The sequence below is a fragment of the Sander lucioperca genome, chromosome 7, assembly GCF_008315115.2.
Source record: "Sander lucioperca isolate FBNREF2018 chromosome 7, SLUC_FBN_1.2, whole genome shotgun sequence".
NCBI lineage: Eukaryota > Metazoa > Chordata > Actinopteri > Perciformes > Percidae > Sander > Sander lucioperca.
In genome coordinates this window covers 15,177,962-15,196,573 of record NC_050179.1, presented here as the reverse complement: position 1 = coordinate 15,196,573, position 18,612 = coordinate 15,177,962, and the positions used below count along the sequence as shown (strand labels likewise).

At 39.3% G+C, this 18,612-nt stretch overlaps 1 protein-coding gene across 1 annotated transcript in view; it reads left to right on the top strand.

The window, feature by feature from the left end:
• The window catches only part of shank3a (SH3 and multiple ankyrin repeat domains 3a), a 204,606-nt gene that overhangs the window by 107,681 nt on the left and 78,313 nt on the right, over positions 1–18,612 (top strand). The window contains 4 exon segments of the mRNA XM_036003218.1: positions 6,298–6,406; positions 6,966–7,117; positions 8,243–8,410; positions 11,605–11,721. Coding sequence (XP_035859111.1) covers positions 6,298–6,406; positions 6,966–7,117; positions 8,243–8,410; positions 11,605–11,721 — 546 coding nt within the window.

Sequence of the window (18,612 nt, the reverse complement as noted above, 5' to 3'; positions counted from 1 at the left end):
TGAGGGACCAGGGGCTATGTAGCCATGTGGTAATGAGTGTAAATATAGGGCAGTGAAAGTGTTTTGACACACATATGTGCATGCTGTATGTGTCACACTTGGATGCACATTAGTTTTTGAACAGGGCATTGAGTGTGTACACCTCCTTTTATGAAGCTATGGGAAAAACACTAAAAAAGGAGGGCGGGGGGACGGGACTAAGAGAATAGCCGCAGAACACAGTGAGTATAAACAGCAGGGGGAGTCTTGTTGGCTCTGTAATTTCTGGCCTCCTACCCAGGCTTTTATCAGGTAGTGTCAGATAATCCTCCATTAGTGGTGCTGGAGACACTAGGATCCTCAGGGTACTGAACTAAAAGAAGAAACCTTTATCATCTTTGTCTTGCTATCTGGAGTAGCTCTTCCACTCGTTTTGTGTCTCTGATTGGTGATCCTTTACAAAGTGCTGCATAACGTGTAATTCTGATAACAACTCCCTGCAATTCTAAGATCTTAAATGCAGTGGGAGTAACAAGGCTGCCCTCCAATATTTCCGACTTTTTTCTTTAGTAAATTTGTGAGTTTTGTTTCTCATAAATCTACCACTTTAATCTCAGACAATATCTGTGTTTTTTTCTCGTAAATTTCAGCTTTAATCTCTGAATATTACAGCTCTCCCATGTCTCCGTAATTATTATTTTTCTACAATAGCCCTAATACACCTTCGTACAAAACAGTACGTGTAGTTGAAGAGTAATTTCTAATTATATGGAGAGCAGACAAGGACACTGTTTGCCGGGCATCAAACTGAATCTGCAGGATATTTTCTTGGTTAACAAGTTGGTAAATTGCCATAGATTCTAGGAGTTGATTATTGCTGCTGTTTCTTGCTCTGCTGCGCTGAGATTAGACACTAGCTTTTATTTTGCCCTTCCTCTCTCTCGTTCTCTCTTCCTTCGTTCCTTTTTAACTTGATCCAGCACAGCAGGGTTACACCATCCTCATGCCAGTAGGGTAAGCACAAAAGCTGCATAGACCTGCATACTGTAGTTTGGACTCTAGACAGTACAGCTAATGAGTAAATATCGTCATCTGCAAATGTGTGTACTCTTTGTGATTTGTACTTTGTGCAATGACACCTAATGGTAAAGCCTGCAAATTGTAGGATAGCTATGCGAATGGAAGAATACAAGCTCTTCTACTATCACAACCTCAGCAAGCTTAGCCTCATACTGATAAATCATGGCAGATGGAAGGACACAAATGAAATGAGATGTTAACCCTAATGTTGTCCTTGGGTCAAATTTGACCCGTTTTCAAAGTTTTTTTATAACAGAAAATATGGGACGTCGAAATAAGCGCTAATAATGTAAAAAGAATTAACGACAAATGTTAGGAAAAGCAACAAAAACAATTAAAAAACTGTCAAAAACACTGAAAGAAGACCTACAAACTTTAGAAAAAGCGCCAAAAATGTAAAAAAACTGGCCCAAAACATTGAAAAAGTCACAAAAACTTTGGGAAAAACCCATAAAAATGTTGAAAAAAGTGACCAAAGCGTTGAAAAAAACCCCCACAAAAACATTGAAAAACAAAAAATCTTTGAAAAAAGCAACTTAAACAACGAAAGTTTTTTTTCATGGTGGACGGGAAGACAACACAAGAGAAATAATACGATGAAACCACTAATCACTTGACGTTGTTGAACAGTTTTGAGTAATGCAGTATCACTTGGCTGTTTGTTGTGTGAAAATTCAGACTAGCTTGGTCATGACCTTGTGCACATTGCAGCAGTTTTTGTAAACCGTCTATTTTGACATGACATTTTCTGTTCCCATAGTAGTATTTTTGTTAAAATATAGTCCTTTCACAGTTGCCTGCCAGACCAAAACACTTATCGTTTGGAATGAAGTGTGAGATTTGAGGAGCAGTTTAGGTGAGACATTGTAAGACTGATAATCTAAGAATGAGCTACATGTTGTGTGACTATTGTTTGAAAGTAACAGATGAGTATTAGCTGCCCGAGAGTTTCCTGCTGTATTGGTCATTATTGAATGGCTACTAAAAAGAGAGATGGGAACTGTATGCTCATTCATTGGCCAAAATTAGTATGGACTGACTAAGGGTACTTACTGTATTTCCTTCTAAAGGAAAAAAGGATCTGTGTGCTGTATTTTATATATATATATATATATAATAGCAGCAGCAGTCCTGTTAAGTCAGGATATGTAACTCAGGGTCTTTTTGTATCTGAGATGAATTATGTAGTGTTTTGAAGACTGTACATTTCTTTTGTACTTTCTTTCATCTTGACTGAGCATCTGTCTTAGTGCCCCTCAACACTCGGTGGTATGGTAATGCAGCGTTACCTTCCTGTCCCACCCCTGTGTGTATAGTAGAGGTGGGAATCACCAGAGGCCTCACGATATGATATTATCACGATACTTATGTCACGATACGATATTATTGCGATTTTAAACATATTGCAATATTCTGCAATATATTGCAATTTATTACCTTTTTTCCAACTTCAAATGTTTCCCAATTTCAAATTATGTCCCCAAAGGAAAATTTTGTCAACATCTGTTTTATCTAAAAAGATACATTACTCTGTTTGTTCATCTCACTTCAATTTTATTGCTGCAAAATGGGATTATCAAGCAGACAAACTGACCAACAAACATATCATAAAAGATCGATACTTGGCGTCTGTGTATCGATACAGTATTGCCACGAAAAATATCGCGATACTATGCTGTATCGATTTTTTCCCCCACCCCTAGTGTATAGCATAGCCTACTCTAATGGGAAAGAGGTTATACATTACTGAAGCTGCTAAGGACTTTGTTGTGGAGAGTACATGCTGGATCAGATTGATCTATTACTGTAAGTTGTTTGTTATGCCCCTTAAGCTAATTGAAGCTACGGTAGCACCCAAGCAACAACAGCAAATCGCCAGGTTTAAGGCTGGTAAAAGAAATGGATTTAGGGCCATGTATTGCACATTCAGTGACTTTCCTTAAACAGTAATTGTGCTTTTATCTGAAAATAGTTACCTATGAGATTGTTTCACCAGTGCACATACACATCCACTAACAAATAGCTTAATCACAGCTCCTTAACAATCTCCTATTAGTGTGATTGATTGGCGTTTTTGCGTTAGTGGGTTATAACTTCCTACGGCAGTTTATTCAGTGGTTTCAGACAGGCTGTCATGCAGTTACAGACAAGGCTGACTGTCAGAGAAGCCTAAACGCATACAACAACACTTAGCATCATACACCTTGTATAGCCTGTATAGTGTATCAAGTATATTGGTCATAGTCTGACAAAACAATTGTGTTTGTGTTCCTTAGAGGTTAAGTGAATAATAATTTAGCTCACTAGATTTCAGGACATTTGCTGATGATTGTGAAGTTTTTGTTTTTCTTAGAAATGTTATATTGGAATATAAAGTACATACACTAGTAAGGATGATATCACTGGCCCTAATGGTTCTTTCCACCAAGATTTGTTAGAAAATGATTGTGGAATTTACCCTGTGCTTGGTCCTAAACGTTTTATTCATCCACCCCTCAGTTGCTGAGTAGTTTTTACAATATTCAGAGTTTTATTTTTGCTGACACAGTGGTTTTTATGGATGCCTTAACCACCTTATAATAACCATAAGCCATTATAAGATTAAAAAAAGCCCGTTTTCTTCCCAGAAAGGGACAGTCGTCACAGTCATATATGAATGAAACTTGGCAAATAAATGGATGAAATGCAAACAGATTGGGGTACTACTCAATGTTTTACTCAATGTTTTTCTCGTCCTTTATAAAATTTCCACTTCACCACATTAATTTCACTAGAATTGTATGAACTGTGAAGATTTTACCCCACTTACCACTCGTTGCCAGACCCTGCTGCGTGCCGATGCACAAGCTTGGATGATGAATGAAAATGCAAAAGATAGACCTATCTACTGTGATTGCTACTAAAGATAATAGGTAAATAGTGTACAGAGGGTTCAAATGAAATTATCCAAGGCTTTCTTACAATATATTGTTCAAGCTAGGATCATGACAGAGAGTTTTTGATGGAAGTCAGGAAGAAAGAGAATTGCAGTATCTAAAAGAGGAGACATAAAAGACATGCAGAGATTACAGTTTGAATGATTTTTTTTTAAATATTGCCAAAGAATAAAATCAGGGAAATTTGGGAAATGTTTTTGAGCTTGAAATATAAACTTTAAAACTGTCTTACCTACTTACTAAGATTGACATGGGTGGCTTTGGAATGTAAGTTAAATTGTCCATTTTATGTTGTTTATTTTATATTGTTTGTTTTGAAATTTGCATAACATTCTCTTTAAATCAAGGTTTAATAGTAGATATTAATCAAAATATTTTCATGGCAAATAATTGGTCTTGCAAAATAACAACGAGCAGATTGTGTTAAGTCACTCCACCAGTTCTGCACAGGGCACAGAGTCGTTAATAGTAGTAGTAGTTAAATATTTAGACAATTATATGTCACAGTGACTAGGAAATAATTCTGTTTGTGTCTTTGCATGTGTGTGCATTTATATGTGTGTGTGTGTGTGTGTGTGTGTGTGTGTGTGTGTGTGTGTGTTAGAGAGAGACAGATAGCAAGAGGGAGAAAATATTAAGAGTTTATTAAGACCCTCACTAAAGCAGATACATCATTACAAAGGCTTTTTATCAGCCATGTGTTCAACAGGCAATAAACCACACATCATATCCAGCTGATCACTGGCAAATCATCACCGAGGCAGTATCCGAGGCATTGTGCAGCACACAAAAACAAACACACACACACACACACACACACACACACACACACACACACACACACTCACAAACACAACCTCAATGCTCTTCCCACTCATGTGTACATTGGCTGCTAGAGCTGTCTTTGTATCCTATCACCATAACAACTGCCTCACAGAACACCTAAAAAAAAGGAAAAGTGAATTTCTCTCACTCAGTTTGACTTGGAGATGTGAGCGTCGCGGTCGGCAGCTCCTTGCAGCATGTCAGTGTGGTGTGTATGAACAAGCTTGTAGAGGCAAGCAGGCTGCAGATGACTTGGTGTGGAGAGAAAGGCAGTGTGTAATGTAAAATTCGGAAGGTGTAGTGTGTGACTTTTAAGAACGAAGGATATACAATATATTATGCTGCAGATGGTGAGTGTCAAAAATGGCTGTTATGTTCTGTTCACATTCTTGCATGTAAGTATACATGTTTGTATGTGATTACGTTTGTTATATTAAATGTCTTTAGTTATTAAGTTGTAAAATGAAATGTATGTGTGTGTCTGTGAGTCTGGAGGCTTTTGCACATGTGGATGTAACGTTTTGACTAAGGCTGAGAAACAGAATGCAATAGTAATGAAAGTTTTCTGTGAAGCTCATTTGGTATACTGCAGATATTGTGTAATTACATCCTCAAGATACATATTAGGCTATCATCGATGTTTTTTCTATTGGTATTTCATATGTTCAGTAACTATTGTTTATTAGATTTCTTTCAATACTTCCTCTTTTTATCTCATGCCTTCTGTAAGTACAGTGCATAGTCATTAGATTTTCTATATAATAGACTTTCTGCTCTTTAATATTATGTCTCAGATAGTCCAAGATAGATTGTTGCCCTGAATCTTCAGGCTATAGTAATCTATTATTAAATGTTAGTGCTGCTACCTTGCTCATAGCTTCATTTTTCACTCTATACTCTAGAGGCTCACACCCATCAGCAGAGGTGATGAATATGTTTAATCATAAGTCACAAAGGAATGAAGTGTATTTGTGTATGTGTGGTACAGTAAGTGTGTATTAGGATTTGGGTGGGTAGGATTTGCACGTGGGTTTGTGCATGTGTCTTTGCTTGTTTTACGAAAATGGTTTTAAACATCAATGTTAGACCCAGTAATATAAAAGTGTTGCTCTCAGGCACTGCGTAATATTATAACCATTACAATTAAACTCAAAATGTGACGTTAGCCTCGGAATCTCATTTTCCTGGCACTGATATCCAAAGGAAAGGTATTCATTTTAGCGTTACTTTACAGTCCTCTCCTTGTCTTTTTTGGTCCATCCTATTTTAGCTTTTACAGTATATCTACTGCACATGGTCCATTTGCTTGCCATGATAGAACAGAAAAAAAACCTTCAAACACAGAAGGAGAAAGCTGCGGCTTTAGCTTTTATCTCTAAACTGCATTATTAAACATCCCCATCCACATGAGTCTGACATCACCCAATCACAGCTGTCTCTTCCTCTACTTCCCTGCTCCCTTGTCTCCCTCCATTAGGCAAACCTGAAGAAGTTTATGGAGTATGTGCAGCAGAGGAACATTGAAAAGGTCTCAAGGTTCCTGGAAAAAGGCCTGGACCCCAACTTCCATGATCCAGAAACAGGAGGTGAGGATGTCTGGGCTAAGAAATATCCCAGACCTTCCCTACTTCCTTACTTAATTATTTGTCTTTTTTCAACCTTGATTTTCTCTTTTACTCTCTCTCTCTCTCTCTCTCTCTCTCTCTCTCTCTCTCTCTCTCTCTCTCTCTCCTTCTGTCTTCACCACAAAAAGACCATCTATGGATTGTCTGCAATAAGCCTTCTGCATGCAGGCTAATCTCCTTCGGTTTATGCCAATGTTTGTTCAGCCATAAAGGAGATTTCCCTGTTGGGTGACCTGTGAGGAGCTGTGAAGCAGGGAAAACATGAGAATGGGTTGGTTTAACACCAACAGGAAGCAGACACTTAGGCAGACGGGAGGGTGACAATCACGACAGCCAAGGCAGTTATCCAAATGCAGAGTCACTGAACATGTAAAACCAACTGTAGTGGGCAATTTTGTCATCAAATATTGACAGCTTCAATTGTTGGATGTTCATTTTCTAAGAAGAATGCACAATAATGTCACTGGAAATACGTTGATTTTTTTAATATAATTTGCTCGCTCATCCTTGAATTTCACAGAATGTCCTTTAACGCTGGCAGCACAGCTGGAGGGATGTGGAGAGCTCATCAAGGTGCTGAAAAGTGGAGGGGCGCATCTGGACTTCAGAACAAAAGATGGCATTACTGCCCTACACAAGGCCGTGCGCAGCAAGAACCATACAGCGCTTATAGTGAGTGTAACACACACACATACAATCATAGCAGAAAGCTGACTCATCTCTTGTATTTCTTTTGCTACACCAATTGCCTGCTTGCAAACTTTCCTCTGGGAAAGGAGAGTTTGCAAGCAGGCAATCTCTGGCAGAGGGTGCTTGAGCAATTGAGAACAGAGGGTGCTTGAGCAATTACTAAATATGTGAGGATTAACATGCCCTCTTTAAATGGGCTGGCATATTTATTGAATGGCCTTGTATGTGTATGGTTTGAGGAGGCTTGTAACCTGAATGAATGGATTTACATGAGTCATATAATTGATTTCCTGTTGAGCCAGGACTGTTGAAAATGGAATTGGTTATTGTCATTATCCAAATATTCAACATGTAACAAATAAGATGTGACTGCTGTTAGTATAGTAAGTCTTTGAAAGGTCATACTCCAGCTAATTTCTCCAAATAAAATGTATTATAAATTATCATATAAATTGTTTACAAATATTGTACACATGTCCTACAGTACAAGAATATATATATATATATATATATATATATATATATATATATACACACACACACACACACACACACACACACACACTACCGGTCAAAAGTTTGGGGTCACTTAGACATTTCCATTCCACTCCATTATAGACAGAATACCAGCTGAGATCAGTTGCATTGTTTTTTTAACCAGGGCAGCAGTTTTCAGATTACATTATGTGTTTACATAATTGCAAAAGGGTTCTCCATTGTTTTCTCAGTTAGCCTTTCAAAATGATATCAGATGAGTAAACAGAATGTGCCTTTGTAACACTGGATGAATGGTTGCTGATAATGGGCAATGTAGATATTGCATTAAAGATCAGTCACTTCTTTCTACAACAGTCGAGAACCCTTTTGCAATTATGTAAACACATAATGTAATCTGAAAACTGCTGCCCTGGTTAAAAAACAATGCAACTGATCCCAGCTGGTATTCTGTCTGTAATGGAGTGGAATGGAAATTTCTAAGTGACCCCAAACTTTTGACCGGTAGTGTATATATATATATGTGATGTGATGTGATGTGATGATAAATCCAACAGTGACTGGGTATTGTATGAAGTAATTTAAGCACCAACCTTCCTCTTTTCCCACTAGACACTGTTGGATCTGGGTGCATCCCCTGACTATAAAGACAGTAGGGGTTTGACTCCTCTCTACCACAGCTCAATGGTAGGAGGAGACCCCTACTGCTGTGAGCTGCTTCTGCATGATCATGCACAGGTCGGCTGTGTGGATGAGAATGGCTGGCAGGAGATACACCAGGTGACACACACACACACACACACACACACACACACACACACACACACACACACACACACACACACAGATAGAACAGTGATGGGTTGTGTGCAGAATAGAAATGTAGGTACAAGGTAAGGAGTCTTGTCTGGTTTTCAAAATTTCATTTAATTTATTTTTGTGTTCCCTTCAGTTTGAGAATTTCTTTTGTGGTGGTTAAATCCCATGGGGTGGGGGGGGGGGTGCCATGTGCTGGTTAGAAGCTCCAGCTTAGGAAGGAAGTCATTTGCTTTCCAGTCTAAAGTCTAAATTTCAAAGCAGACATAATAAGTTCAAATATTTAAAAAAAAAAAAGTTTTTCTGCAAATGTATTTGGGTTGGGTGCTCAAGTAAATGTTATATTTGGAAAACCACTACTGATACATGGCATTGTTCATTGCGTGACAACCAACAACTATAAAGTACATGTACTATACTGTGCACACACACATTTTAAATGCTCATTTACTCAGAGATGTGCAGTGCACCAGCACAAACACTGACGACTACTAAAATGTCATGACATATACATACTGTATATGTTTCTATACTTTGTGAAGTAGAGGCCTCCAGAAATGAGAAGTTACTGGGACTTCAGAGTTCATTGATACCCACAGTTACTCATTCTACTGTTGCTGCAGCTATATCTAAGCCAGTGCCTGCTGGCAGTCCAAGTAGTGGTGTCCATTTGTGTTAAGCATAGAAATGGGTTCTTAACCTACGAAGAGCAAACACGGCATATTGTGTGCATTTTATAAGCATACCGCCTCAAGGCATATCCTGCTCTGTAAACATAATGGAGGCTAGTGCCTACATGCTGTTTTTGTTTGTGTCAGGGCTTTTCAGCTTATATCTGAGTAGTGACAGAAAGACACTGGAGGTTTGAAGGTTCTTGTGCTGTGAATAAAACCAAACAGAAAGCTGTTGGACTCATTACAAGCTAATACTACTACTAGTATATTTGAATGAAAACCTGCTTGTGTCTTCTCTGGAAAATAAATATCAATATTTTTATCATAGGAGATGACACACACACACTATACAGCATTTCCACTGTAAATATTATAATTATTTTTGAACCCCAACTCGGCAAATAAAATTGCAAAAAGAGGCGCAATCAGCCAATATTTGTCTGTCTCCTGCACCAACCTTTCATTACTCGGCTGTGCCACATACGAGCAATTCAGGGAATTTGTGTAACTGTAAATAACTGTAAACTCTAATTTTTCTAAGGTACGGATGAAATTCACGAGTGGTCCAGACCTGTCTTAGTTATGTCATGACTTATGAACAGATGGTCTGTCTTTCTTCACAGGGGTAAAACACATCTATAGCAACTTCATGTAGTCTTAAACATTCCCTCTTTATGTTTGCCTTTATATGTCAATATATCGCTGCTCTGGTCATTGGCAGCTGTGCTATTAAAAATATAACCACAAAGTGATCCTCTAAAAAGACTACTGACACTGCAAAAATGTTATGGGTTTGTGTGCTGATTTCTGACAGCAGGACTTGAAGCTCGGTGTGAAATTAAGGGGGGGGGGGGGGGGGCAAGGTGGAGGGGGGGGGGTGTGGCCTTGACCAACTGCCAATTTGCTTGTTTGCAAGCCATGATCATGATGTCTCTCTCTTTCTCATGGGCGGGCCAAATTATCTGGGAGGGCAAAGCAGAGAAAGGGGAGGTTACCTTGCCCCTTATGACCTCATAAGGAGGAGATTCCAGATCGGCCCATCTGAACTTTCATTTTCTCAAAGGCAGAGCAGGATACCCAGGGCTTGGTTTACACCTATCGCCATTTCTAGCCACTGGGGGACCATAGGCAGGCTGGGGGAACTCATAATTAATGTTAAAAAACCTCATAAAGTGATATTTTTATACCATGGGACCTTTAATACGTGTGTTCTTTTCATTGTGCAGATACAGTAAGAGGTTTAAATGGAAGTGCTCAGATCACGTTTCTGTGTTTATAATTTCAAGATACTGTGCAGTAAATCCAAAAGTCCTTCTACCTTACACATTTTCTCCCCATTTCATTTCTTTCTCCTCATGTCTCCCTTTTTCTGTGTCCTTTCCAGCATTAGTATTCTAGTGTTATATATCGTGTAGAATAGGATACACTGCAGAAGGTCTGGAAACCAACAACATTCGCAGCATCATTTGTGCGCTGTCCCACTGCTGTCACACACTCTTAGTGAGACAGAACACAGGAGGGAGAGAACAATTGTTGAGGAGAGTTGGTGTGCTCAGGGGCATCAGACTGGGGGGAAAAAGGGGACTGAGTACCCAGGGCCCTCATGTGAGGAGGGCCCAAAAAGATGCTAGAATGAATAGCTGTGGATGCGGGGAGGGGCCCATAGAAAATGCCTTTCTACAGGGCCCAGAATTGTGTGCTACGCCCCTGGGTGTGCTTCTTTGGCAATGGCACAGGACAAAACCACGAAGTTGGAGGGGAAAAAAGAGAGCAGAGATAGATAGAGATTAGATGAAAAGTGAATTACTCCCTATTATGTGAAACAAAGAAGATGAAAAAAGGCATCACTCTTGTCAGGAAAATTTTAACTCACAGATTTTGCCTCATGTAATACAAACAAGGTTCTCCCTTGCTTTTGGAGACTGTTAACAACATGTGTAAGGAGAATTAGCCCAAGGACAAACGCAAGGAAAATATCCAATAGTTTAATCATGTATACAGTGTACATGTCTTAGTTTTGTGTGATATGTAGAAACTTTTGGCCTGTCGTTTATATTTGAAAATATTTGAGCTTTTCCACTGTAATCACTGCTGCAACTATATTTTGTGGCAAATTAAAGAGGTACGTCAGATTAAAAAACTGTCTGGTTTTGGCCAAACAAGCAGAGCCAGAGTGGGGCTGTGGCCAAACTTTCAACTCACCCTTTCTTCATTGTGAATGATCTGCTCACAAAAACACAATGTGCTGTTGGCTCATTTAGCTAAGTTGCACATACCTATTATATCCCTGGATAAAATCCACTTTTGTCCCACTTTAGAACACCTTATTTCGTGTTCTTCCTCAGTACAACAAATATAACTGTAACATACATTGACCTGGTCATGTGCACCTTTTTTCAGAGACTCTGTGCGATTGCTCCCTTTTGACTTTGTAAGTGAACAAGGATTTGTATAAAGAATAAATGTGTGAATCTGCCCTTTCAGGCCTGCCGCTATGGCCACGTGCAGCACCTGGAACACCTGCTGTTTTACGGAGCTGACATGAGCGCCCAGAATGCATCTGGAAACACCGCCCTGCATGTGTGCGCGCTCTACAACCAGGTATGTTGTGCTTGTGTCCTTGGAGAGTGGAGTCTTTTGTGGAATTACATTCATATTGGACAGTCGTGCAATACACAATTTTCATCCACTGCCAATGTTCAGTGCCATTGCATGAGGAAGTGTCATATTCACATTGCAGGGTAAGATGACATGTTTACCTTAGACACCAGTGGCCGTGGCTAATGTCCCATCTAAAAGTCTGTTGGATTTCTTAAATAATGAACCATGACCTCAATCTTTCCCTTACCTCAACCAAGTAGTCTTAGTTTCCTAAACCTAACGATCACTTAACCACACTTAGACCTTGTGTGAACGTTCACAAATATTGTCATTGAAGTTGTTCTGAAGAATCATCCAGTATCAATTTGGTGTTTTATTTGGTGAGCGGGTTGGTGGGGTTTGTGTGTCTGTATAATGTGAATGGTAGCATTTTTGTGCGAGTATTATGAAACTATGTGCCTTACGTATGTAAGCATCTAAGCATTTGCTTATCCTCCAAGGACAGGAGCAATCACTGTGCTGCAGCATTGAACCTGGTGGGACTTCCGGCCTTGCTCGAGGACACTTATGCAATGCAGAGTCGTGTTGTTACTGTATAGGGCCTTCTGATTTGCAGAATAGCATTCACACAATGCTTCACCTCTTTGTGTGAGTGTGTAAGTGTGTGCACGTACATGCACACAAGTGTGAACTTGAGTGGCAGTCTAAAACATAGGTATCCTTTACCTGGTCATTATCTCTACTGTATTTGTTGCCTGTTATCATAATGGACTGAAAGGAGAGATTAAAGAGAAGTGGTCCAAGTGGGAGTGTGGCACTAAAATAGCCAAAGATCAGGTATATTTCTCTCATGTGGGTTTCCATCGCACATTAATGCACTCTGTCTGCTGCCATTTGGATAAATGCTCTGTATTTAAAATGTGAATGATACCTTAGAGACTATCAGTGCCAGACTGGGACTGCATGCAGTTGTACAGTACAGTTTTATTACTGAGCTGTCCCCAATGATCAGGTTTGAATCTTTGTACTACAGTGACAACCTCAAGATCTCATTAATAAGTACACACAAAAGATCTTACCTTGGTCTGTATTTCCAATCATTTTCTATTTGCAAAACATATCTTAATGGATAAGGCTGACGTTTTACAATTTTTCCTTTTGCCAATAAATCCCATTAAAGGTTTTTAGCAAATCTTACTCGTACAGGAATAAACAATGCATTTGTTGGGGACTATTTTCAGCTACATATTAACACACATTTGGTGCTCTAGTCAGCATTTACGGCAGCAGAATGGTGTTATTTGTGGTGCCCATGATTGTGGTAATGCATGTTACCCAGTGCAACAATGATGTGTTTTTAATAGTTTTTAGATAACAATAAATGTCTATGACACAGAGGAATATGCCATATCAGGCTTTGGCTACACAGGCAATACTTGTTTACAGGATAAATCCATGGTTAGTTTGGTCTTGACATAGGTTTTGTTGGCAATAAAACAACTATGGAACATTTCTATATCTCTATATATACTAATAAACTTCCACAAAAATCAGCATCAGCTTTCAACCTTTGCAGTCCCCAAGTGAGGACACTTTCACTGCCTGAGATGATGGTTGGGGTGGTGGTATTTGTATCGCACCCTATGTGATATACAGTACCGGAGAACTTAAATGGTAGTAGCAGCATATATTTTAAAATATAAATGAATGTGTTCTATATCAGGAGAGGTACATGAGGACACGGGGGGATGAGGGCAGTGAAAACCAGCATGCTCCTGGAAAAATGATAAGTGTTGTAAGGTACAGTATAGTGTACTCATGTGTTGAGTTCTGCTTGGTTAGAGGCTGCTCAAAGAGAAACATGTAACTGGGCATTCTGGAAGAGGTTTTTCTGCTCCTTCATTGGAAAATAGAGAGTAGTACTCAGTTCATGAACATTAAATAAGCACTTTACTCCTCTCCCTCTCTCTCTTTTGCATACAAACAAGTGAAAAATGCATGTGTGTGTGTTTGCGTGTTGTAATTAGAACTGTGTACTGCTGGACGAATTCCAGTCATGAGGAATGATCTGCTTCAACTGGAGTGGAACACCATAGTCTCAGGAGAGAGAGAGAGAGAGAGAGAGAGAGAGAAAGAGAATGGATGAATAGTTTTATTTACAGTTACTTACTTGGTTGTAAAACTTGTACAACTTCTTGTGAGTGTACAGTCTGGTAATGGACATGGTCCTAGCTCTTGTGTGCTTCCACCGCTCAGGATAGCTGTTATCCTGCCAGTTGAGGTTGAACACCACGTCGAGCTGATTGATCCCAGAAACGGTGTCTCTTAGCAGGGTTCCAGCAGGCTCGAAACAGGCATGGCTCGGATGATTATGTACCATTAGGGTAGGAAGCGGGCTGGTAGAATTGACCAGGAATCTAGTAGTCCAGTGGCATAGATCAATATATCCACGTGGAGAGAGAAAGAGTGTCAGAGGGACAGATAGATGAAGGTGGGCCAGAGTAGATGAATGGCAAGATGACATAATCAGCAACAGTATAAGCTTGATCAATGGTCTAAAAGTCCCATTGCTGGGGTCCGACTGGTCATTAACATTTACTTACTGGGCTTTTAGCTTGGCATATGTGATCACTCAGCAGCAGTGAATAAAGGCATTGCAGGGGTCTTTTACCTGGCAGACCAATCCACAGATCCATGGGAGGTGGTTGGTTGGATGAATGATTGAGAAGGACACAGTAGGTAATGGCAAGTGGGGACAGCACTGATGGGTGAAATTAAAGAGAGGTGGCGCAAGACACCCACATAACTGTTCAAATCAGTAAGACCAATGAAATCTTGGGGCAACTCTATAATGAGCTGTATATAGAAAGTGTCACTGGATTTCATGCTGCAGGACTTGTGTTTTGCTGTTGTTGGGCACAATAATGAGGAGGAATTTAGCCCTTATTTAAAGCGTTTCAGCCTTAAATCATGCATTTTCTTTGCTTTAGATGTTAGTCACAATGCAATGTAAAACGAAGCGCTACAATCAGTGGAGGATGCCAAATCTGCTTCAATTCTAATGAGAGAAGAATCCTTAACTGTATAAACATGGCTGTGAGAGGCACCATCTGTCACATTCTTTACACATGACTGACCAGCGTCATAACTGTAAAGTACTTGACTTAGCTTAGTTTGTATTCCTGTGTAGCTAATGTAATCACATCTAGCAAACCAGGGTGAGAACCACTGGGAAGGTTTTCTTAATGAATTCCTATAGGAAGCATTGAAGAGAAGAGCAAGACAGATGGCTAACACTGTAATTGGCTTCTGCACGTGCATGTGTGTGTGCATGTCTGTGTATGCTACGGGTAACATGATGTTGACATCGACAACAGACTAAATGAATGAAACAAGCTTGATATCTTGTAACATGCACGTAAATGGAGATAATGTGTGCCAGATGGGCTTTATGTGTAACCCTTAAGGGCTGTCCACACCAAGAACGACAATTATAACGAAACTATAAATTTATAGTTTTAAAAACCGTTCTAAATCAAGTAGATGGTGGAGTCCAAACCCCAACTATATTGACAACGACAGTGGCGAACGATATCGATGGGATCACCTTCAGAGCGATTTGATGAACGATAAAAAACATTGACAGCCAATCAAAATCCATCTGAATTTACAACATGGCATGGCAGATAACACTGCGGAGAGATGGTGGAATTGTTTCCACACAGGTGGGTCAGTGGCGTGACTTTTCCACTCGGTGGGGCTATGATGCTTTATGTAACTTTGTGCATTTTTTTGTATTATTAAACATTAGTACTTTGAAACTATTTCTTACGTCACAGAAACCACTGAGAGTGAATCTTGTGTTTTGGATATTTATCATTCTGTCGGTGTTGTGTCAGTGTTTTGTTTTTGTGTCGGTGCTCTGCACATAACTAACATCTGCCCGCCTGCTCTTATCTTTGTTTTACCACATAAAAAAGGCCACATTTAGATGAGCTACATTTGATGTTACATTTTCAAACGTATCAAAATGACCATAGTAAAAACTAATATGCACAGGCATAATATGTTATGCCACAGCTACTGACATGCTACTAACGGTTGCCAGTCGTCAGTAACACAACATGCTTTCTTAAACTGTTAAAACCGATAAGCATTTGTGTACATATTTGCATGCTATATTGGCGGTTAGGTAGCTCGAGGTGCCATGTCATCCAACACTGACAACACTAAATGTCTTATTACTGTAAAGTACCAGATAGCGATATGGCATTTACCACCAATTCTTCATCCTATGATAGCTTTATAGTTATGAAACACTTTGCATTAGGCTAGCCTTGTTTTGCCATTACTGCATGACATGGGTAAGGGGAAATTAATGTCAACTTTTGTGCGTCACTTGAGTATGTCTTTGTATAGTTCTATATTCTTTTCCTCGTAACATGTCTGCAGTTACTATTTTACATTTTTTTAACACTTCTGTCCAACCTGGATTTATTCTACATGCTACCTTTTTTCAAAACTACCTCATTCAACAGATTTCTCCTTTATCTTTTAGTAAATAAACCTGTTTTGTCACCAAAGTAAAGAAGTGCAAATACACATACGTTTGCCAATGCACTCACAGATCTGTCTGCACAAAACATACAAAGTGTACAAGTGTACAGTTATCTCCTCACATTCTTTTAAAATTACTTTGGAAATGGTGTTCATTGTTACTCTTTACGCTGAAAGGTGTATGTTTGTGTGTGTGTGTGTGTGTGTGTGTGTGTGTGTGTGCGAGCGTGCGTGCGTGCGTGTGTGCGTGTGTGTACATTGTGCATGCAAATGCATAATGTGTGGGTGATTAGCAATTAGCTAAGCTAACAGCCGTAGGTGATTATCTATATAGGTTTTTAGATGTTTTAGACCCTTAGTGGTTGTAACCATGCATTATTTATAACACCTGCTCCCTTTACAAATACTCCCATGTCTTCATCATCTATGTTTACATGGGTTTTGCAAGCTTACACTGGTTGTCTGTGTCCTAATTAACACCATGGTCCAGGCCTGGAATTATAACATTTTAGGTGCAAGGCCACTTTAAGGGCACAAATGCCAGAGCAACAAGGCCATCAAATAAAATATATATTCTATATATAATATATAACTCTTCAAAAAGAAGTTCACCTAGTCACAGATTGTGGCATTGGCACATCAGGATGTTAAAGTCACTTTGTCAATTTCACTGATTGTGTTCTTATTTTTGTAGGTTACACAGCTTTCTGTGAAATGTCAGTCAAGAGCAAAGTTATAAACTTCATTTTAAATTATTTTGTATTATTTTATTGACATTTGAGCATCATCTCCCTGTTAATGATAATTTAATTTGATCCTGAATTGTGAAGCACTTTGTAAATTCAGTTTCAAAATATATTGAATCACTATAGACTTACTATGAATTAATCATTGATCATCCTTCTGACGTTTAATAATAATGATGATTAAGAGTTTACCACAATGATAGTTAGCAAAAACGTGATGAATTAGTGGTATGGACGTTGTAAATAACCACAGCTGTGCATAGTGGTTGCGCGTAATAGCTGTTCTGGCACGGTTGGAGAACTTCATCGATGTGAAACAGTTGAGGATATTGCCATATTTCGCACTGACATGTCTAATGAGTGGTGGAGTGGGCACAAGTATTAATACGCAAACAGAGTTTAACGGCCCATTTATGGCAAACTGTGGGAGTGGAAGTTAGGCTGGTGTGTGTGCGCCCAGCTCCACAATGACTGAGATTTATAAAACAGAACCACGCATACGTGCGGCTTTATAAATCTGACAAAAATAATGCTTATGCATATTTCTGTCTTTGTCCTAACAAAAGACTCTAAACCGTATTAACAGGAAAGAGGCAGAAGAGAAAACGGTTAAAATCAGCTGGAGCAGTGCGGGCAGTGCACCAAGGCCACTGTGGTCGCAGGGCTTATCATTTTTTGAGGCGGCCAAACTGTGGAGGCACATGGCCCTCGTGGCCCCAGTGAAATTCCTGCCCTGCCATGGTCATTATACACCCAGCTCAGTTCAGGGCAGAGTCCGACACAGCACCCACATAGCTATCATCTATGTGTCTTACCAGAAGAGGGTGCACTAGTGCATTAGTGTTAACCTCATACTGTACATTAGGTATAATACAAGAGTGGTTCATCAGATATATCCAGCTTAGGGTTGCATGATATTGACAAAATGTGATATTGCGATATTGATTATGAATATTGCGATATCGATATTAATTTCGATATTTTTAAACATATGTAAAATTACAAAAGTGATGGGAAAACGCATCAAAATAAATTCATAACAAATACAACACAAGATTTATTTCAACTGACTGTCATATTGGACTGGTACAACATGAATAAATAAATAACGACCATGTCTACAGAGCAGGACATGTTTTACTGGTTGTACAGTATAAAATATATAAATAAAGAGAACAGGACATGTTTTACTGGTTGTACAGTATAAAATATATAAATAAAGAGAACAGGACATGTTTTACTGGTTGTACAGTATAAAATAAAAAAAGAACAGGACACAACTTTTCTTTCGCTTCTCTGATTCATTCCGTTTTGTTGTCTCTATCTATTTCTTCACTTACACTGTCACTCTGTCGAAATATGCACACACGTCACGTGGTACGCTACATAGGGTTTGTCACGTAGTGGACCCGTGCGCTGACGTGCACCAACATGTGCAAGTGGCACGGTAACTGGCCAATGAAACACGATCATTATAGCGTTTCAAGCGGGCTCTAAATCAAACACAACTAAGCCACACAGCCAACGGACGGGACGCAGCGCTCCACAAAATAAGCAAAATATTGCATACTTATCGCAACACGTTTGA